The 22,809-nt window shown below is 42.3% G+C and overlaps 1 protein-coding gene across 6 annotated transcripts in view; it reads right to left on the bottom strand.

The window, feature by feature from the left end:
• The window catches only part of ARHGEF28 (Rho guanine nucleotide exchange factor 28), a 125,444-nt gene that overhangs the window by 80,632 nt on the left and 22,003 nt on the right, over nucleotides 1–22,809 (bottom strand). For 2 of the 6 annotated variants that reach the window (XM_061475751.1, XM_061475753.1), the window contains exons 3-5: nucleotides 16,571–16,718; nucleotides 14,397–14,690; nucleotides 320–503 (exon numbers count right to left, since the gene is read on the bottom strand). In XM_061475751.1, the coding sequence (XP_061331735.1) occupies nucleotides 320–503; nucleotides 14,397–14,690; nucleotides 16,571–16,718 (626 nt within the window). Of the gene's footprint in view, nucleotides 1–319; nucleotides 504–14,396; nucleotides 14,691–15,476; nucleotides 15,993–16,570; nucleotides 16,719–17,661; nucleotides 17,681–17,709; nucleotides 17,860–22,809 lie in introns of those variants that run through there. The other 4 variants (XM_061475756.1, XM_061475755.1, XM_061475754.1 and 1 more) reach the window with 4 other exon arrangements.

Below are 22,809 nucleotides of genomic sequence, written 5' to 3'. Positions count from 1 at the left end.
ATAAATATTTGTCCACATGTGTTTTAATGGGTGTCCTTACTTTTTGGTAATGTGTCAGGATTCAGCCACAACAAACAGTGCTGATGGTGCAGCTGGTCCTCTGTCACATAACTGACTATTAATTGACTTGCAAATGTAATGAAGGATGCAAAACATAAAATTTCTTCAACTGCAAATAGTTTACCACTTAAAATGGTAATAAAGGCAAAAAGCAACAGAAACCAACACAAAATAATCAATTCTCATTAACACCAGTACTCCTCAACATCGCTTAACTGATAGGAGTTTTTTAGGGGAAGTGGCAAACCGTTATACTCACTTTGTGAAGACCTTTACAAGTTCAGAGTGTCCATTTTGTAAAGCCAAATCTAATGGTGTTGCTCCATCATCATTAGGTAATGCTAATGCTGATGACCCTCCAGGCTGGGCTGCTAAGAACTGGGAAAGCTTAACCAAGCCCAATTTCATCACAAGGTGGAGAAGAGTTTCTTTATGTTTAGGCTCTGAGAAAACACAACAAACAAACAAAATCATGTGTAACAAACTCCAGCATTTTCTTGGGTAGGACGCATCAAAAAAAACCAACTTGTTATCCTCTGCAGAAATATTACAGCTCAGGCTCAGACCTACAAAAGTACTTTGGCGGAATACATCTTCCAATAAAATCAACAGAGTTAAATTCCACCTATGGAGCTAAACTACGATATCCAAATGCCATCTAATTTCATCAAAGAATCACAGAATCATAGAATAGTTTGGTTGGAAGGAACCTTAAAGATCACCTAGTTCAAACATACCTCAGACAGGGACACCTTCTACTCAACCAGGTTTCTCAAAGCCCTATCCAGCCTGGCCTTGACCACTTCCAGGGATGGGGAAGTCAAAACTTCTCTGGGCAACCTGTTCCTGCATCTCACCACCCTCATAGTGAAGAATTTCCTCCTAATATGTAATCTAAATCTACCCTCTGTTTCAAGTCATTACTCCTTGTCCTGTACTTACATGCCCTTGTAAAAAGTCCCTCTCCAGATGTCCTGTAGGGCTCCTTTAGGTACTGGAAAGTCTGCTCTAAAGTCTTCCCTGGGCCTTCTCTTCTCCAGGATGAACAAGCCCAACTCTCTCAACCTGTCTTCATAGGAGAGGTGCTCCATCCCTCTGATCTTATCTGTAGCCCTCCTCTGGACTTGAGCAGGTCCCTCTTGTGTTGGCAGCCCCATAGCTGGATGCAAAACTGCAGGTGGGGTCTCATGAGGGCAGAGTAGAGGGGCAGGATCCCCTCCCTCGACCTGTTGGTCACGCTCTTTTTGCTGCAGCCCAGTGTACACTGGCTTTCTGGGCTGTGAGCACACACTGCTGGGTCATGTTGAGCTGCCATCAACCAACACCCCCAAGTCCTTCACGAGGCTGCTCTCAATTCAGTCTCAGCCCAGGCTGTATTCGTGCTTGGGATTCACCCATGTGCAGAAAACAGTTTGAATTTTAACATGCTTAGGAAGGTCCCATGGGATACAGCCCTAGAAGGCAGGGGGGCCCAAGACTCTTGGTTGATATTCAAGGATCACCTGCTACAAGCTCAGGAGTGTTGCATCCCAACCAGAAGGAAGTGCAGCAGGAGGGCCAGGAGACCTCCTTGGATAGACAAGGAGCTGCTGAGGAAAATTCAAAGGAAAAAAGAGGCTTATAAAAGGTGGAAGCAAGGACAGGTGGCATGGGAAGAGTACAGGGATGTTGTACGGGAAGCTAGGGACCAGGTTAGGAAAGCAACGGCCCAGTTAGAATTAAACTTGGCTAGGGATGTTAAGGATAACAGGAAGGGATTCTACAGATACGTAGCAAATAAAAAACAGACTAGGGACAACGCAGACCCCCTCAGGAAGCTCTCAGGAGAACTGGCTAAACAGGATTTGGAGAAGGCTGAGGTTCTGAATGACTTCTCTGCCTCGGTCTTCACTGGCAAAGGCTCTGACTGCACCACCCAAGTCTTGGAAGACAGATGCAGGGACTGGGAGAATGAAGACCTTGGACAGGATCTGGTTCGAGACTGTCTTAAGAACCTGAACGTGCACTAGTCCATGGATCCTGATGAAATCCATCCACGGGTCCTGAAGGAGCTGGTGAATGAAGTTGCTAAGCCACTGTCCATCATATTTGAGAAATCATGGCAGTCAGGTGAAGTTCCCAATGACTGGAAAAAGGGAAATATAACCCCCATTTTCAAGAAGGGGAAAATGGATGACCCGGGGAATTACAGACCAGTCAGTCTCACCTCTGTACCTGGCAAAATCTTGGAGCAGATTCTCCTGGAAGGCATGCTAAGGCACATGAAAAACAACAAGGTGCTTGGTGACAGCCAGCATGGCTTCACTAAGGGGAAATCCTGCCTGATCAATTTGGTGGCCTTCTATGATGGGGCTACAGAACTGATGGACAGGGGTAGAGCAGTTGATGACATCTACCTGGACTTGTGCAAAGTGTTCAACACTGTCCCACACGACATCCTTGTCTCTAAATTGGAGAGACATCAATTTAATGGATGGACCACTCGGTGGATAAAGAACTGGCTGAATGGCCGCACACAAAGAGTTGTGGTCAATGGCTCAATGTCCGGCTGGAGACCAGTAACGAGTGGTGTCCCTCAGGGATCGGTGTTGGGACCGGTCTTGATCAACATCTTTGTCGCTGACATGGACAGTGGGATTGAGTGCGCCCTCAGCAAGTTTGCCGATGACACCAAGCTGTGTGGTTCAGTCGATAAGCTGGAGGGAAGGAATCCATCCAGAGGGACCTTGACATGCTTGTGAGGTGGGCTGATGCCAACCTTATGAAGTTTAACCATGCCAAGTGCAAGGTCCTACACCTGGGTCGGAGCAAGCCCAGGCACAGGTACAGGTTGGGCGGAGAAGAGATTCAGAACAGCCCTGAGGAGAAGGACTTGGGGGTGTTGGTTGATGAGAAAATGAACATGAGCCGGCTGCAGTGTGCGCTTGCAGCCCTGAGAACCAACCGTATCCTGGGCTGCATCAAAAGGAGCGTGACCAGCAGGTCGAAGGAGGTGACCCTGCCTCTCTACTCTGCTCTTGTGAGACCTCACCTGGAGTATTGTGTACAGTTCTGGTGTCCTCAACAGAAAAAGGAGATGGAACTGTTGCAGCAAGTCCAGAGAAGGGCCATGAGGATGATCAGGGGACTGCAGCACCTCCCGTATGAAGATAGGCTGAGAAAGTTGGGGCTGTTCAGCCTGGAGAAGAGAAGGCTGCGTGGAGATCTCATAGCAGCCTTCCAGTATCTGAAGGCGGGGTACAGGGATGCTGGGGAGGGACTCTTCATTAGGGACTGTAGTGACAGGACAAGGGGTAAGGGGTTAAAACTTAAACAGGGGAAGTTTAGATTGGATATAAAGAGGAAATTCTTTCCTGTTAGGGTGGTGAGGCACTGGAATAGGTTGCCCAGGGACATTGTGAATGCTCCATCCCTGGTGGTGTTCAAGGCCAGGTTGGGTGAGATGGTTTTTGTCATGGTTTAACTAGTCAGGTAACTCGTTCAGTCACTCCCCCCCTTCTTTTCCTCCCCCTATGACCGGAGGGACGGAGAGGAAAATTGAAAAGAATGCAACTCCCACAGGTTGAGATAAGAACAGTTTAGTAACTAAGGTATAACACAAATCACTACTGCTACCACCAATAATAACAATGATAAAGGAAATAACAAGGGAAGAGAATACATCACCTCACCATCAGCCAACCAATAACTCGCCCCCCTCAACAGAACCAGGCACCGACCAATACCTCCTCCAACCCTGCAGTCTCCCAGCCCTTCCGGGTAACTCCCAGTTACATCCTGGGCATGACGTGCTGTGGTATGGAATACCTCTTCGGTCAGTTTGGGTCAGGTGTCCTGTCTCAGCTTCCTCCTGGCTTCCCCTCCTCCCTAGCAGAGCATGAGGCTCACAAAGTCCTTGGCCAAACCCAAACATCACTATCAGCTCTGTTCCTGAGCTGAAAGTCAAAACACTGCACTGCACCAGCTACCAAGAAGGAGAAAAATGACTGCTACTGCTGAACCCAGGACAGTTTCGTGTGAGGTTTCCCTGCTATGGCAGGGGGATTGGAACTAGATGATCTTAAGGTCCTTTCCAACCCTAACTATTCTATGATTCTATGATTCTAATTAGATAATCTCAGCATTTCTCTCTTTCCCTGCATGTAGTACAACATTCAGCACAATACATGTCCCAGTATATTTCAGGCAATTTTGCAGCTGCTTTGCATTGCCTCAGCAACATAAAACATCTGGCAGCATGGCCAAGTATCAAAATTAAAAAAAAAAAACTTAAATAAAGGAGGCAGTGGATGATTTTTCAAGGCATCATTGCAAGAGACCCTTAGCAGTATAGCAAGCCATAAGCTGACAATCATGTGGGTAAAATATACAGGATAATTCTTGTGTCTCCCTTTTTAGAAAGGTGACCTCACCTGCCAGTTCTTCCTCTTCACTTTTTAGCACATAATCATCAAGCTCAATGGGATGAAGCTTAAAATAAATGAGTACACAACAATAAGTTGGTCACTAGATGCTGATTCTCTACGCAAGCCCTTCCTTGGCTTTTATTCAAAGATGGGTTTATCTGTCTACATGTATTCTCAAACACAAAGCCTCTACAATTTAAAGGCAATAAATAAAATTAAGATCAAGAGCCACTTAACCTGTTCCTTAGGCTGACATTTTGGTATGAGGTTAAATGTAAGGGTACATTCACAAAGGTCAAGTATTTAAGGGCAGTTACTCTACAGCTCTTAGAACAACTGGCTGAAACCTATTAGGTTTCCAGTGAAATTTATCATCCTGATTCAACACACTCTTTCTTCCCTGCTACCCAACCAGTTCAGAACACATTATTAAAACTTATGCGCTCCAATGGCAAAGGAAAAGCAAAGCACCTAAGCATACATAGGTACATACACTCATTTGTGTAAATACAGTTAAAATCAATAGCAAACTGCTGTCAGATTTCCTCTCTGCATCAATACTTACAAGATAAAACTGTCTGATGGAAAGCAGTCCTACAGCAGAAAAATCAGTTACATAGCCAAAAGCTAATACAAGAGTTTTTCAGAAACACGCACAGAGCAAAGGTATCGTGTAGTCACACACAAATACAGTGGCTCATGGCTGACTCTTATTCAGTTTAAATACTTCCTCTGAAAGTGTCAGGAATATTTATTTTATAGAATCATAAAAAAAAAAAAAAACAAAAAACGAAAAACCAACCTTGAAGAGTCCTCAAGAGGTCTCTCATCCATTCCTTGCCTTAACACGATTGGTTCAACTTGAATAGCTCCTGACAGATGTTTGTCTCATCTGTCCTAAAAACTTTCCAAATACAAGAGGCTTTCACAAACTTCACAGGCAATCTACATAAGGGATAATTTTATCCTTTCAGTTACAAAGACTTCAAATGCCTAACTTAGCTCACCCTTTCCCAATATAAGCTTGCTGCTTCTTGTCCCATCCAAAACAGGCATACGACCCACATCTTTCCTTTCCTTTCACAGCTTCCTTTTACATAGCAAAAGGTTGCTTGTCACCTCAGTTGAGTATGTTCTCTCTGGACATCTTATTAACAGGAGAGTTGACTTTCCCAGAGGTGGACCTTTTGGAATGCTGTCTTTAGGGGGGGGAATCATTATTCTCCTTTGAAAACACTGGACTTGAAATGTTGTACTACTAAAAAAAGCTAGCTCTCTTATCTCATAAAGCCAGAATGGCAAGGAACCTAAGAACTTGCTCTACCACTTCACAGGGAAAAATTACTGCATAATCTCCACTGGTGATGAGTTTTTGCCCCGACTATTCGGTGGCAACCCATCCAGACTTCTACCTTTCCACTTCAAGTGGAATTAAAACTTTCAACAGCATCAAATCCAGGAAAAAACAGGTAAAGCTTCCTTCAGTAAATGAAATAAATTCCAGATCAGAGTAAAAGGGAGCTTCAGAACACAAGACTCCAACACTGTAACAGCCAGCAAACCTGCATGTAGCATCTGAAACCTGTTTCACTGCAGTTCTAACAGAAGCAGACACATTAACAAGATGCAGGGGGAATTCTTTATACCAGAATATCACTAAACATATTTACAGTATGTACCTAAGTATTTCTAGAACACACTTGTAAAATGCAACATCATTACTTTATAAAATAAAGTCATCTTCAGACTTTCCTCTTACTTGTGGCTAGCCAAAATGTGATCTAGTGCATTATCATGTCCATGCAATACTTAATCCTCCCAGGTTTTGGGCAACAGATTTTTTTCTTTGTCTCCCCATTTCAGATTCTAGGCCAAAACGCATCCAGTTGGACACAGGATCTGCTGCGGGTTCCTAGGCCATAGCGGAAAGTAATGAACTATGTTTTTTTTCCCTCAAAGGTCTGCAAAATATTTCTAGTTTTGGTCTTCAGAGGCAGTGATCATTGCTGCATTTTAGTTACCAACATTAGTATGAATTACAGTGTTTACATATCTATCAAGTGAAATGGCATATGCGTTTCAAAGTCTTCAAGCACATACAACCTTCATGTCCACTGAATCCAACTCAAGCATTTGTAGAACTGCTTTGCTAAACAGCAACACAGAACCATAGAATTACCTGGGTCAGAAGGGACGTTTAAAGATCATCTAGTCCAACCCCCCTGCCATGGGCAGTGACATCTTTCACTATATCAGCTTGCCCAAAGCTCCATCAACATGACTTTGAACACTTTCAGCAATGAGACACCCACAATTTCTCTGGGCAACCTGTTTCAGTGTCCCACCACCCTCATCATAAAAAATTCCTTCCTTGTAGTAAATCTAAATATAGCCTCTTCCAGTTTAAAACTGTTGCCCCTTGTTCTGTTGCTACAGGCCCTGGTAAGCATCTGTCTCCATGTTTCTTATAAGCCTCCTTTACATATTGAAAGGCTTCAATAAGGTCTCCCCAGTGCCTTCCCTTCTTCAGTCTCATAGGACAAATGTCACAGCCCACTGATAATTTCTGTGACCCTCCCCTGGACCTGCTGCAAAACGTCCATGCCTTTCTTGTGCTGGGAATCCTAGAGCTGGATGCAGTACACCAGATGCAGTTTCACAAGAACAGAACCCACACAGTGAGTGAGTGGCTGGGTAAAGTCAGCACATAAGGAATATGGAAGCAGGATAATAAAAATGCTGGGAGCCTGTGTGTCTCATTTGCTTGGAGAATGCCCTAACCAGATACAGTACAAACATGTGTGCCAATGTCTTCCCTTTCTGTGTTTCTATTTTTCTTCCCCAGAGACTGATAGCATCATATGTGCTTTGCACTAGTCCCAGTGCTATTTCTATACTTAAGAAAGTCTCCCCAACAAGGACTGTAGGAAACTCAAGGCTATGCCACTATGTGGACCCTGGCAGAGCATCACCAGACATCAGGCACCAGCACTCACTTGTCTGGCATATTTATGTGTACACCCGGAAGTTCAAGTCTAGATGTCCAGGAAATGAGCATGTCCAAAACATAGGCCTTGAGCAAACACTATGCATTTCCAGGTTAAAATGCTCACTAAAAAATGAGCTTTCAAAATTGCTCCTTAGTCTGGAGTACTTAAATTCTGCTTGAAGTCCTTCTTTAGACACCCAAGTACTTTCTTGAGATGCTTCCAACTACACCAATTTTATTATATACAGTGTTAATAAGCAGCCAGCATGTAAATCCATCTAATTAAAACACATGCAAATATATCAACCAGTATTAAGCACACTAAGTATCTGATTACATACTAACCACACCCCAACCCTCAGATTAAAAACGCAGAAACAAAAAGACAAACTTTCATCTGAACTCCATCCTCTGATTAAAACTTTGCCCGGGGGCCACTGGGTTTCAATGTATATTGTAACACTGTAAAAAAAGCCAGATAAACTTGCCCTGGGGTAGGCGAGATCAGGACTTTTCCACTCGGCAAAAAGGGGGCCCTTAGCAAGAAGCATATGTTTCTCTCTGCTCGGGCACTGCAGCAAATAAAGTTACTCTTCTGGTGGCTAAATCTTAAAAACAATGCAGTATGAGTAAGTCTGTTCCAAAAGAACCTAGTTCTAGAAAGAACTAATAAACAGTAATTAATCTTTGTGGTCTTCAACACCATCTACAACAATAATTTCTATTCTCTCACCCTGAATATTCTAGTAACAAAGTTCTACCTGCCTGACCTAACAACCTCCATGTAAGCTTAAGCTAAATTTGTTCATGGCTAGCTTGAATGCACGTGGTAGCAGAACTACTAGGAAGCTCGACCAGCTGTTTTCACCCCTGATGTACTTCGTTAGAAACAGCAACTCACATTCCTCCCCATCCTTCACCTCTACAGACTGTGTTTGCTGCACTACTATCCTTTTACTACTCCCACCTGGCTTGCCCAGGATTAAGCAGAAGCTGATGACATAAAGCAAATACTAATAACTTCATGATACTAAAATCTGAAATACAAATTGTAAAGTTGAAAGGATAAATGTAAAAGTAAATATGCTCTTTCAATAGAAGAAAAGTATTTTTCACCGCAAGTCTGGCTGAACACTGGGACACGTCACTCAGATGATAGGTTACAAACTGTCTATCCTTGCAGGTGCTCAAAATTGATCCAACTTCAAAGCTAGCAGAGGGTAGGACCAAGCCACTGCTAGGGACACCCTCCATCCAAATTGTGCAACATAAAAAAAAAAAAAAAAAAGACATAACGACTGCTATTTAAATAGACACCCTAAAAAGAAAATATTTGCAGTAAAAAGAAAGCTAACATTCTGAAAAACTCATCTTGAGCACTTTTAAGAACAATATTCAGCCCACCAACCTCCTCTTAAGAGCTTTTCACCGTGACAGAACAAATGTCATTTTCCCACACTTTTCACTTTCCTTCCCCCTTCCCTCAAGGTAGATTTCAAATGTGGCACAATGGGTTGGAAAACAAGGAAAAAAAAAAAAAAAGACAAAAAGAAAACCATCAAGAATTTAAAAAATGTGAAAAAACATCATTAATTCAACTGCATTCAGTGGCAAACAGGAAGAAGACAGGGAAAAGGAAAACATAAGGCTTCTTCAACATATTCATATTTAGATGGTATAAAACACCATTTCCATCAAGACAAAAAACCGACAGTTCCTAAGATCTGAAAGACGTCTGATTCATACAGGGTCAGCTACTGCGAGGCAAGTGGTGCTGTAAAAGATACGCACTATCAGGACATTGTTTAGCATCGCATCCTGATTTTCCAGCCCGAACACTCCGTTTGACTTACACAGAGCTAAGCCAAACACAGTCTGTTTTAAACATTAAATGAATCCTTTTGTTCTTCCTTGCACCTGAATCCTTTCCTGTGTCCAAAACAATAAACAAATATTTCTCTCTGACAGAAATGACTAAGCCCTTTCTGGGCTATGAATCTCATTCATTTCCTGGAAGAAGACTAAAAACCACAAGACTTGTGACTTGAAAAGCAAGGGAGACATCAAAACTGGCTGAGAAAGTCCAGTTTTTCCTGGCTTCATATTTTCACACACTGCTATTCATTTTTTCATTTTTCCATTAGTTATGAGATTGTTTATAAAGCTGTCTTCAGTGCACCTCACTGCTGCAAAAACACACACAAGTGGTTTTGTGAATAGACAGTGACTGTGATGCACAAAGTCAGGTACATAACCCATCAGAGGGCACGGCTGTGATGGTATCTCCCCTTTCCATTTACTTCATATCTGGCACATCCCCCTTTTCTTTAATTAGTTCCCCTATTCATCAGACCTTCATCAACACCCACAGGCTGGCATCAAGGCTGCTTGAGAAGACTAGGAAAGGGGGGAAGGTTAAACCCCATCTCAGGGGTGGACTGTAAGGAGTCTTGCAGCAGTTTTAGCATCAGGAATGCTTCAGAAGCCTCCCATCCACTAGCCCCATTCAGTAAAGGCTGTGGATGGTGCTACCACCTACACTGTCAGGTGGAGTTTCACTTGACTTTACTGTTTTTCCTCTGTCCCATGCAGTTTCAAAGCAGCAAACTCCTACAGGGCCAAAGATTTGTCTGTTTCTCTAACCTCCTGAACTGTCTGACCAAAAAAATATTACCTCTCCTCACAAATCTTACCATAACTAGAAATACTTATCTGCTGTTCTCAGTGTTTTCCTAATTCCATGAAAGGGAACACAGACTTTGCCATCATCTCCCTTTCCTTCTGTAGGAAAAAAAGAAACCGAAAATTCCTACTGAGGAAAAGATAGAGACAGTATTCAATTTAGATCAAAAATACAACCTGCATCAGCCAGGCTTGAACTGGTGCAGCTTAGTAGGAATGTGTTTAACACCAAGTGGAAACAGCACCAGGATTTACAAAGAAAAGGGCAGGGAGAGGGCAGCAAAGTCAAAATTTGACACAGAAAATGTTAAGAGTGCTCCCTAAAGGCAGACTATAAAGCAGCAAGGTTGAGTACTTCAGTTCATGCCACAAGACCTAACCCTAGTAAAGAATTATGAAGCACTTATGAAATAAAGTGAAAATTCTCCTTCTTCATGAAAGGGAATTAAACAAGTATGGATACTTCCGTATAATCCACACCTAATTTTCCTAATTCAGGTCATAATTTTATTGCTTCTACTGATAGCTTTAAACCTAAAAGAGCACTCTTTCTCTTGAAAATAACTAAATAGTGGCAAAGCCAGCAGCCAACGTTCTTGTTTGATTACCAGCATAGTTAAATCACCCAGACAACCTGCACTCACACTCCCAGCAATGCCCCTAAAACAACCAGAAACAGAAATGCCCTCAGCCTCCTGTGCGCAAGGCACATGGCTCTGGAGCTCCTGCTTCCTCTCTGACAGCCAAGGAAAGTAATAAGTGTGTCAAGGACAAAAAAGTTGCAGTGCAGATGCAAAACCTATGTCTGACGGTCCTTGGGGGCTGACACTCCTAAAACACTGCCCTAACTTGATGGTACTAAGGGAGGAAAGGTTACTTGGAAGCATTTTTCTTTTCCACATTAAACCACTCCATCTTTCTTCTTTTTCTTAGTAACCCAAAAAAATGTTGGCAGAAAATGATTCTTTTTTTAAAGCAGCTCTAACAAGTTATTTGCTTATTATTCAATACTGATGGGATACAATTTAATACATAAATCAGATAATACAATTTTCAAAAGGGAAATATCCTTTATAAGGTGCAATCAAAAAGAAAATTAGCTTCTCTCTCTCCCTCCTCACTAACCCTCCTTCCCCTTTCTTCAAACCCACCAGCAAATAAATGTGTGAGCATAGCACCTCGGTTAGGTCCCCAGCTTCCTCTAGCAGCAAACTGCCTGTGGGCCAGGTGATCTCAAAATCCAACCAGTTTGTGTAAGTAAGCAGCCTCTGACATGGTTGTCACACAGGCCCTTACTACAAGTGAAGATTACTGAAAGGTTCATGCTTTCCTGTTTCTTCTATTGAGCTTTTAAACAATGTGGCTAACAAGTCCTGACCTGTGCAACTGCACTAAATTCCTGAATTAGTTGCAAGGCTCCCTAGACAATCCAGGCTCTCTTTATCCAATCCTTTTTATACTTTATAAAGGAAACACAAACACTTCTGAATATGAAAACTCCTATGAAAGAATTATTCTTCTATCTTTCCATCAACCCATACATCTCTAAATCCTCATAAAAATGAATGAGGTCCAAAACACCAGATGGTGCAATAATTTTCTCCAGCCATGTGTCACACACAAGCACATTTTTTCCAGTACAAATAGCCCAGGAGCTCTGAAAACTGACAGAATCTCACAAATATGAGGTCCTAACTAGTGAAGGATGATAGCACCCACATCTTTCACAACACCAATACAAAAAAGCCACACATCATGACACCATCAGACCTTTGGGGCAAAGAGTTGCAGGTACAGCAGCTAGGGAAAGAAAGTCTCACCCCCTTTCTAAATCCTTATAAAGTCTCTCTTTCCCACCCATTTTGATCTTTCGGAACATGGGGAAGAAATGGAGTGCTGGGACAACTCCTGATCACCTCATGGTAGAAGATGATTAATCAACTCCTCAACTGTGCTGAGATCTGAAGCTCTCCTGCCCTGATCCCCCCACTTGTCCTTCCCTCTCCCTCACCTGCATGCACAGGGCTCCCTCAACTATGCTTGGCTTCTTGGCTCTGGGGACAAAAACACAGTGATGGGGACAGCATGAGGAAGCAACAAGAGTCAGTGCTTCTCAGAATCAGGTGAAAGAACATGGCTGTAGAAAGAAGAATCAAATAAATAAAGCTGTATGAAAGAAGAATCAAAACTATATTTTCAGAAAGGAGAGAGAAGGATACAGGAGCCAAAAAAATTACACAAACTGCTTAGAGGGTACCAAAATATATGTCAGGCCCAGCCCAAGCTGGACCCCAGAGAGAGACAAAGGAAATGCCTGACTTCCTTTAGGCTGAAGGCCAAGTTGTACAGAAAGTTTTCAGCAGCTCCACACTCAACAAGGGTGGCCAGTAAGCACTGCTGAGGCAGGACTGCACTGCACTGAGAGCTCCTTGCTGTGGCTACGAGCCCCCCAGGTTTTGTTTTATTCAGAAACAAGGAAAGAGCACAGCTTCATTTAAGAGCAATAACTGGGGCACAAAGGGAGATGTCACCTCTTCAGTGCAACAGTGCCTATGAGGCAATCTCTAATGAGGCATGCTTGTATAACATTTCAAACCTTCACAGAGACTTTGTACAGTAACTGCAGCACACACCCCTGCTTTTTCGCTGTATTCAAATTTTGTTTATGTATAATATTTAAATCTGAAAAGTGAACAAAGACTGGAAAAGACATAGAAACATAAAAAATACCAGTCCTATAAAAGTATCATGAGGGCAACATACTCTTTTCCACACAAATGTTGCAGCACATATGAAAATTAACAATTAGCATGACTAAAACTTAAGAATTTTCCTGTTTGCATAGCAGTCTGGTGCCAGCTGAGCTGATCTCCAAATCTCTGAGCCCACAATACACCCAGCATAAACTCCCCCATGTTCCAAGCAAGTAGGTACCCAGCTAGATGATTTGCCCAATCATCTCTCAGTACCATTGTTATCCTGCTGATGCTTCTGCATTGGGCTTCAACTGGTTTTGGTGAAGCCAAGTCTGTGAACAAAATTATAGTTGATTTCTTCAGACTTTGAATCAAGATCTTCATTGCTAAGATCCAACAGCCATTCCAGCAGCTGAATAACATGAACAAATATTTACTACACATCAAAATGAATCAAGTAACAGCCTTTTCTTTTTTCTCTCCTGTCTAGCCAATATTTGAATGAGACATGGTATTTGTTTTTACATCTCTTGAAAGAGCTGTTTACAACAGACAGACAAAACCCATCCTTCTCCTGAAGAAGGCAGTAGCAGATTTCAAGCTGTCATTAAGAATTAGAAAGATTTAAGAAGGGAAAAAAGCCCTCACCCAAAGAAACGGGCTAAGTGCTGTGCTTTTACTTCCCAGAAGCTTGCATGAATCTCTCTTTCAGTTTGGCTCACATGGAAACTGCCTGTCCTCCAGCTTTTAGCAATTTAAAGTGCTAAAAGAAAAACAGCCAAAAGTACCAAATTTTCAATGAAAAACATACAAAGCCATCAAGTTTAAAGAGTTTCCAACCTCAGCTATAAATCAGGTGGGTCTGCAAAAAAAATTATACTATTCAGCAAAACTTAACTACAGTTTTCTGTTTGCAGTCAAACCTGAAACCAGGAAAATTTCACTTGATCTTGTTACAGAATTTTCAACAGCATGGCCTAATGTAAAGTTTCATGTATATTTCTATCCCACTTCCTCTACAATAAAATAAAAGCCACAAAGCTTGCTTAATGATACTCTCCCCAAAGAATGGTTATAGTCTTAAAGCATAAACAGACTGACAGAACTGTGCTAAAAACTGTATTAACTCTGTACATCACTGCCTACAGTAACACTTTCTTCTGTTTTATGACCATCTCCTTTTTGTCTTGTGTAATTAAAATATCTCACTTGGTTGGAAACATGGTGGCAATATCTCACCTCTACAATCCTTGCTTTTTTAAAACAGCTCTTTATTCTTGAAAAGGCAGGGTCTATTTATAAATAAAAGAACTGCATTTACACTGAGTCAAGGCACAAAAAGCTTCTGGAGAGACTAAGTTACAATAACCATTATTATCCTTTTTAAACCTCTGGGCACAAACCAAATTGCTCACTGCCCCTCTCAGATTTGAGCAATTTTTCATCTTAACCACAAAATAAAATACTAGAGTTGAGAACCTGGGATAAAATGATGAGACACCCTGCTCTGAACTGTGAGCAAAACCACTGTTAAAAGTTTTCCAACTGAAAATCAAACTTTACCACCTTCTGAGCAGCTTCCAAGGATGTTCCAAGTCGATGGCAACTCTTCATAAGCAACAGCCATCATCAAATCGTTATCAAGGGACTGCAGATCTTTTGTCCTTAGCCCAAATTTATCCAGCAACAGCTCATGACTAGCGGCAGTGACACATTCTGCATGATCAACCAGAAAGTGAGACAATTTGCAAGACAGATTCTCCCTGTAATTGACGGGACAGCTGCCGAGGACCACAGGTGAGTATCCCCTTGTGTACATTAACACAGAGACAGCAACTGCTTCTTGGCATCCATGACCTGTAATTATAATGCAGATTATTCACTAACAATTCCTATGTTCAGAAAATACAGCAGTTTTTCCTCATTCCCCCCTGCCTCTAAGAGCTGTGACTACTTATCCAGCATTATTTCATTCTTTCCTCTAATCACATCTATTTGTTGTAGGGCATCCACCAACCATTTCTGGTGATGAACTTGGACTTGACTAGACTGTGAATTGCCAGTCCTCCCAGTTATACTGACATACTTAAATCAAGAACAGTCTTTCTAGGTGAAGGCTCTTTAACAACAATGGAAAGAAGAGATAACTATATCAATATGAAATCCCACAAATCAAAAACTTGAAGGTTCTTGGATAAGAACTACGAAAAATGAGATACTCATTACAAGAGTGGCACAGTGACCTGCAGCACAAACTCTGAATAATGTATCTATTTAACACCCATTTCGTACCTACTTGGCGTCTCCATGTAGGCCAAAACCTAGAAGCTTTTAACTAATGCATGATTCATGCTTCCAGCAGACTTGACTAAGTGCTGTATCAACTCTCAAACTTATAGTTGGGACCCTCAAAGTCCAAGGTAGTTTGTCTCTCAAACCTCTTAAGCACCTTGTGCATTCCTCCTCCTACTTTGAGATCTAAGCGAGGGTGGTTATCATGTATCTAAGAAATGCAAGCTGTAACTCTCACAGGATTGCTAATCATGACATACTATGGGTGCAAATCTAAATTCCCAAAAATATCCCTTAACGACTACAAGTATATATGCAATCTAGCAACTGCAGAAGGAAGCATGTACTTACCACATCTGCAGTTGTTTTTAAAGTGCTCTACATTCCCTTATGTTTAATTTGGCCACTATGAAACAGCACTAAGATCAGCAGGACTATATTTTAACCTCACACTTGATTTTCATCTGTTAATGGCATCTGCTGGGAACAGGCAGAGGATTAAGTGTTACTTGCAGCCTCCTGTTCTTATTCATTGCTCAGAAGCAATCATTTAACAGTGTCTTTTCAGGCCTCTTAAAAAAAAAAAATATCAAAAACCCACAAAACTTTGCTGTCCTGGAATAAGCCTAGCATTGCATTTTCTCCAGTTGTAATCCAACAATCATTTATCATTCACAGGATCAAAGGAGCCACTATGTAACAGCAGCAAACTCCCTTTTTATACTCAGTAGTTATTTTCAGACTCTAAATCCCATTTAGAAAACAAGAAAAAATAACAAGCAGATCCTATTGCACAGGTACACCATGTCTATAGCCACCTACTCACACAAATGGAAAGGTCACAAAGCACACAATAAAGACGACAACCGGGGTTACATCCATAAGGGGAAAAACGCCAAGGCAGAGAGCCAGCTGAGAGGCAAAATAAATCCCCCCGTTTGCAGCAAGGCACCACTGGAACAGTTTCACTGACACCTCTGTACTGAGTATAGCTCCAGCAGAGCTCCAAGCACCTCATGCCTCCACCACGAGGGCCTTGGAAGCTGGGCTGGTTGCTTCACCAAGGGAAGGCTCAGACAAAAACATTGCTTTTGAGGCATTAGGATGCCTGGAGACGAACAGTCGTGGAACAGAATTCATTCACACTGAAAATTATGCCATCCTTTAAGACTGCACTTTAATGCACACCCAACTGCGCAAGCCCAGTAACACTGTCTACACCTGATACTGCGCTGGTATCACGGTTCATTGCTATGAAAGGCAGGAACACCTATAGTCAGCCAAACTCAGCCTGGATCCTTAAAGACCATCATTCAATTCCTGCATTTCCTCCATTACAGAGCCATAAACCAGAGTTGTACCAAATCATCCAGTTGTGCCCAGCTTTGACATGGATGTAGGGCACAGCAAAGAGAGCAAAAATGTGAACAGTAGTTAACACTCACCTGGAACAATAGACCGAAGAGCACTGTCACTAACTCGCTCTGCAAACATTACATGCCTCTTCAGGGATCCATCGTAAACAAAGTAAAACTCAGCATCCTTTGGGAGGTAAATATCTTTGTCAAATTTTGCATGTATAGTCACCTGTCCCTGGAAAATGAAAGGGCTTTCAGAAGCATGCAGTGAATTTCTCATCTCCAATGTATTTCAGACGCAAATTTATTACAACCTTTTCAACAATACTATACAGAGGCTGTGATCCAAACCACAAATCTGCAGTTTTCTACTTCCACGTAGAAAATAACACTAGTTTTATGCTGACAAGCAAAGATGATTTTAAAAAATGCCTTTTAAATAATGCCTTTCAACTAATTCCTTTCATCCTGATCCAAATATAACTTTTTATTTGAAATGCATTGGAAAAAGTGAGTCAGTGAACCCAAGTATTTTGTTATTCAAAAACCACACTGTGGTTTAAAAAAAAAAAAAAATCAGAAGTGCTTGAAGTTATCTTAGAATCAATTTTACAAAACATAAGCACTGATAATTCTACAACTGACTATGCTGGTTTCAAAGAATACTAATTCCCAGATATCTGCCTGTGGGTTTCTTTATAGTAAATAGAAAGCAACCAGCCAAGAAAAATCTGTCATACAATAGCTTCACAAAGGAACAGGAAAGCAATCTGAGAATCAGCAAACAATAACAAATGTCTGACATGTCTGAGGGAGGAAATTTAGATGGAAGTTGCATTTTCTTGGAGGATAGTGTGCTCCACTGTGCCTCAACAGCTGCCACGGTTGTTCTAAGACAGAATTGCTCCAACATCTGGCAGAAATGGTGTTTTCTGGAAAACACACTACAGAAGAGTAATACCTCAGACATTCACACCTCCAAACGACGCCTGCCTTGCCTCTATTCCAAACAGTTAGTACAGCACTGGCTCCACCAGCTCCATAAACAAGTCTGGTAAAAACCAAAGCACAATTCAGCAGCACAGAAATTTCAGTGGTTTGGAAACTGCAGTTATGCCCCTGACAGTCCTGTCAAGCACCCAGCAGCTCCTTCCCTGTTTATTATACAGCAAACATACATTTTACTGCAGTGAGAGTCTTGCTCCCCCCCAGCATAACATCTTCACCTTCCTTCCCCAAGGACATCTTTCTGGTCACTTGTAACAATGTGAACCCTGCATTTGTTTTCCTCTTAAATACAGGCAAGTCTTTTTAAGTATGTGTAAAGAGGCAAAGGCTAGTTTCAGGCACAAAATCTTCTTTAGATAGGACTGTTTCTTTAAGGATAGATGTAAACAATATTAGGAGTCCAGTATCAAGAGCAAACATGCCTGACATCCCCAGAAACTGATAATGCACCTTTTTTAAGTAGCCTAAAGTTTTGTTGTAACTGCCAAGTGTTTTCTCCTATTTCTCTTCGGGTTTTGCACTGTTCTGTCCAGAATATTTAAGTTTTTTAATCCTTCTATGTTAGCTGTGAATAGCCCTTTCTGTCTGGATGGCTATTTGGGGGAAGTAAGAACCGGGTAAGACCCTGAAGACATTGCAGAGTCTGCTCTGGTGCGTGCCTAACAGCAGCATGATACACAGGAGTGCAGAAGGATTTCTCCCACACAGGCACTTGTGGCCACAGCTGCTAAACCACCTCCATACCCTCTGGACCCCTAAGCTGAAGGACTATACAGCCCAACAGCTTTTGCGTTTTCTTTGCACTATGTGAAACAAGGGAGAAATTTTGTAGTAGTATTACTGATTTCTTAAGCCTAACTCTAGGGGGGGGAGGTGAGGGAAATCAAACTCAAATTGTATACTGCTCCTTTTCTTAAAATGTTACCTTAGAATCAGTGAGGACAGAGGAACATCTTGAACTGGTTGGACTGCATAATGTGCAGGCATGAGGGAGAATTTCATAACTCCTTGTCTTATAATGGATTAAGGAAAAAAGAGTGGAAAGCTCATGCGCCTAGAATAAAAGTTTTTCATAATCCACTCCTTTCAACCCTCCAGAAGAAGAAATTGCTGCTAACTTAACCAAAGATTTTACAGAAGGAAGGCAAATCGGCAGCTAGCTTGTATGTGGCCAAGCAATTAAGTGATTCATTTTGAGAATCCCATGTGGTCCAAAAAGAGGGTGAAACCCTGTATTACTAGAGAGGATTCAAAGATAACAGAGAAAGTAACTTTCACAGGGGACTATGCTACACCTTTTTTGATGCTGCGTGGTTACCACACCTGGCATCAGAAACAGTTATTTCTCAAAGGACAAGCTCCTGTCATCATCTCCATCCTCTCTTCAGACGTTCGCATTTCATGTTGCTCAGTTCCATCAACTTCATCCTTGCTGCAACTACTTAAACATGCATCAGTTTGCTGTTCAGGCCACCACAAATGCCTTCTGCTCTAGTTTCAAAGGATCTTTTTTCTTCTCACCTACTCCTCCTCAACTGCACCCCTGGTGCAGTTATGTCATCTTCCTTTCTCACCTCCTGAAAATCTTTCACAATTGCATCCTACTGCCGCTGGAGTTCACCCCTTAACTCATCCCTTCCCATCCCTCCAATACTTTGCACAACACTTGTCCTGTACAGCCGTGTCCCAAGCCAGCCACCCTGCTGCCTGCCTTCTCACAGGACAACTTCTACCACACATCAGTTCTTCCGTCTCCCTTCACCCTCTCCTTTCAGCTACAGCCTTCACCCTGGCTTCAGATCTACATTAAGTGTCTTTTCCTTCAGAACTGTTTTCCTTTGGTGCTGAATTACATCTATTTAATGCCAGGTCTGAAAGTAAAGTGATACCTCCAACAAAAGCATTCAGGATCCATATGCTGCTAAAGAAATGCAGTCATAAGACAGAAAGAAGAACCTCATGTTTGATCAACCCTTCCCTACATTTGCAAAATCTTTTTTTAGATTTCTATAAAGTTATTGTACAGTTAATATAATTATTAGATAAGCTGCATACGTACCATACATATAACCTACATCCTTACATATACATACAAACTAATTAAAACAAAGATCCTGTAAAGCAGCTAGACAGTATCACAAACAGATGTGACTCTGATGGGGATAGCTGCACTCACAATCCATTTGCTGACAAAATACATTTGTTTGGCAGATCAGTCTTTCCCACTGTTACTATCACTTGTACTTCCCTCCAAACACTGCTGGCAGAGGCTCGTCCACTACATACGTGAAAACAAAAATACCACTGAACTCTGAGGATGCTTTAATTGCTGCCACAAAAGGTGTCTGTGTATGTCTATGCACACCTCAAAGGTGCTTTCCTATTCTTTTTGACAGCTGTGAAGCAAGCTGCCCTGAGACAGCACTGTAATTAGCACTCTGTTCATTTCCTCTGTGTAGAGCCAACTTTGTTACCAAAACTATTTAACTATTTAATTTATTTTTTTTTTTCCTTCAAACAAAGATCATCTGCAGTCCATTCTAGAAAACTCATAGGTAGAAAAATACTTGGAGACAGTCATGCATGCTGTGACCCTCCTCCAGACTCTGCAGCTGGAAAAGGCAGAAGGATTCATCCTGCTTCTGAGCCAGACCAAAATGCAGCCTTTCAGGGTGGAGAAGGAGGAAGAGGAAATGAGGAAAAAGTCTGCGAGTTTATTTAGTTCTTTGCACTCTGTTTTTGGATGTATGACCCCACCTTTAGCTGCATTTAGATGCAGATCACTCAAGGGCATTGACTTACTGTGCTAAGCAGCTCTGCACACAGACAATATGCTGTTTTATTGAGAGCTGCCAATCTTACTCGTAATGACTGTACATGTCCTCCACAATTTCGTTTAACACATTGAAGAGCTTTGGGCCAGAAACTTCTCCCAAGAATGATACACCCAGCACTTATCACATGAAGGTCTGGGGAAGAGACTGATGCAGAGGACTTTAGTACAAGCAAAAAAGAAAAAGAAACAAACCAAAACGCACCACTTACGGTGTCCTAGGCAATATAAGAACAGCCTGGAAAGAATAATATACAAAGTGCTGAAAAATATATATATTGTAAATAAAACATAATTTCAGTGCCACAACTATTTTCGTCAAACAGTGGAACAGAGAGGTGGTCGATGCCCCAAGCCTATTAGTGTTTAACAGTCATTTCGACAATACCCTTAATAACATGCTTTAACTTTTGGTCAGCCCTGAACTGGTCATGCAGTTGGCCTAGATGATCATTTTACGTCTCTTCCAACTGAAATAGTCTAGTGTATTCTGCTTTGGATTATTACGTTTTGTAGCAATCGGTAAAGCTCAGTGTTAGAAAACTGAAACAGAGCTTCAGAAACATGTACGAACTTGATCTCTCTCCTCTTCTTTGTGCATACATAACTGGTTCACCTAGGCAGAAACCCAGAAGCCATACATTAGCCCTGTGAGAAAAGGGCTTATTTTACTAGCTTAAATCTGAGGGACCATTTATATGTTTCCATTATATCCGTTCCCTGAAGAGGCATTTATTTCCTGGCTCCCGCAGGCAAGGCCAGCCCAGCCCAGGGAGCAGGTTGAAGCAGGAACTACCTGGACAGATCTTTCCTCTGCAGATAAATGAACTCAGCAACAAAAGTGGGAGTGAGTCCAGCTCCGTCCTCCTCCTCCTTTCCTAGCAAGGCACACAGGAAGGAGATAAGGGGGCTGGATCTTGCAATGACACTCTGTAATGTATCCCTCCACCAAAGCAATTCCTCTCTGCTTCATGGGGCTTTCCCAGAGCTTTTGGGGAGCTGCTACCTCTCTGTAACAAAACTTTTTGGCAGAGCCTGAGTGCTCTCAATCAAAACATACATCCACTAGACTATTACAACAATTAAATACTGCTTGTAAACAGGGAAACATATTTGCCGGAGTTCCATGAGAAATTCATGCTCACAGAAAGTATTTGCTCAGTATCACTCTCACTGTATCTGGTAAAAGCACTTCTCCAGTGATTGCTGCCCCATTCTGCAAGGCCCAACCAAAACACCTTCTGAAGTCTGCTGAAGAACTGTGATAGGGACCTATCACTAAAGCATGAAGAGATTAAAATTACGGTTATCAGCATTTAAAAGTACGCAATTAACCACTCATTCATGTATCAGTGCTAAAAAGCAAACCCAACAAATCATAGAATCATAGAATAGTTAGGGTTGGAAAGGACCTTAAGATCATCTAGTTCCAACCCCCCTACCATGGGCAGGGACACCTCACACTAAACCATGTCACCCAAGGCTTAGTCCAACCTGGCTTGAACACTACCAGGGATGGAGCATTCACAACCTCCCTGGGCAACCCATTCCAGTGCCTCACCACCAGTAAAGAACTTCTTCCTTATATCCAATCTAAACTGCCACTGTTTAAGTTTTAACCCGTTACCCCTTGTCCTGTCACTACAGTCCCTAATGAAGAGTCCCTCCCCAGCATCCCTGTATCCCCCCTTCAGATACTGGAAGGCTGCTATGAGGTCTCCATGCAGCCTTCTCTTCTCCAGCCTGAACAGCCCCAACTTTCTCAGCCTGTCTTCATACGGGAGGTGCTGCAGTCCCCTGATCATCCTCGTGGCCCTCCTCTGGACTTGTTCCAACAGTTCCATGTCCTTTTTATGTTGAGGACACCAGAACTGCACACAATACTCCAGGTGAGGTCTCACAAGAGCAGAGTAGAGGGGCAGGATCACCTCCTTTGACCTGCTGGTCACGCTCCTTTTGATGCAGCCCAGGATACGGTTGGCTTTCTGGGCTGCAAGCACACACTGCAGCCGGCTCTTGTTCATTTTCTCATCAACCAACACCCCCAAGTCCTTCTCCGCAGGGCTGCTCTGAATCTCTTCTCTGCCCAACCTGTAGCTGTGCCTGAGATATCTCCGACCCAGGTAGGTGTAGGACCTTGCACTTGGCGTGGTTAAACTTCATAATGCTGGCATCAGCCCACCTCACAAGCGTGTTATGATATACTCACTACCTGAAATGGGGACACTGTGCTGCTACAGAGCAATGTTTGTTCTGAGCTTGTTCCAGACACTGAAGCTGGAAATACATCCCAATTAGCATGTTTCTTCTCCATTTCTAAATACAGAACCAAGTTAGGCTTAACATTCATCCTCAAGGTACCAAAACCCAAACTAGGTAAGTCACACAGGTGACTCATCTTTAGAAAACCAGCCAAGCTTTCAGGCAAGTGGCCTGAAAACAGCATGGCCCCAGAGGACTTCACTGAACAAGATTCCTGACAATC

This window comes from Pezoporus flaviventris, unplaced genomic scaffold, assembly GCF_033815535.1.
Source record: "Pezoporus flaviventris isolate CSIRO_AGI_PZ_B2104156 unplaced genomic scaffold, CSIRO_AGI_Pfla_v1 ptg000090l, whole genome shotgun sequence".
In the NCBI taxonomy this organism is placed as follows: Eukaryota; Metazoa; Chordata; class Aves; order Psittaciformes; family Psittacidae; genus Pezoporus; species Pezoporus flaviventris.
The sequence above is the reverse complement of the archived record's forward strand: the minus strand, read 5'-3'. Positions and strand labels throughout refer to the sequence as shown.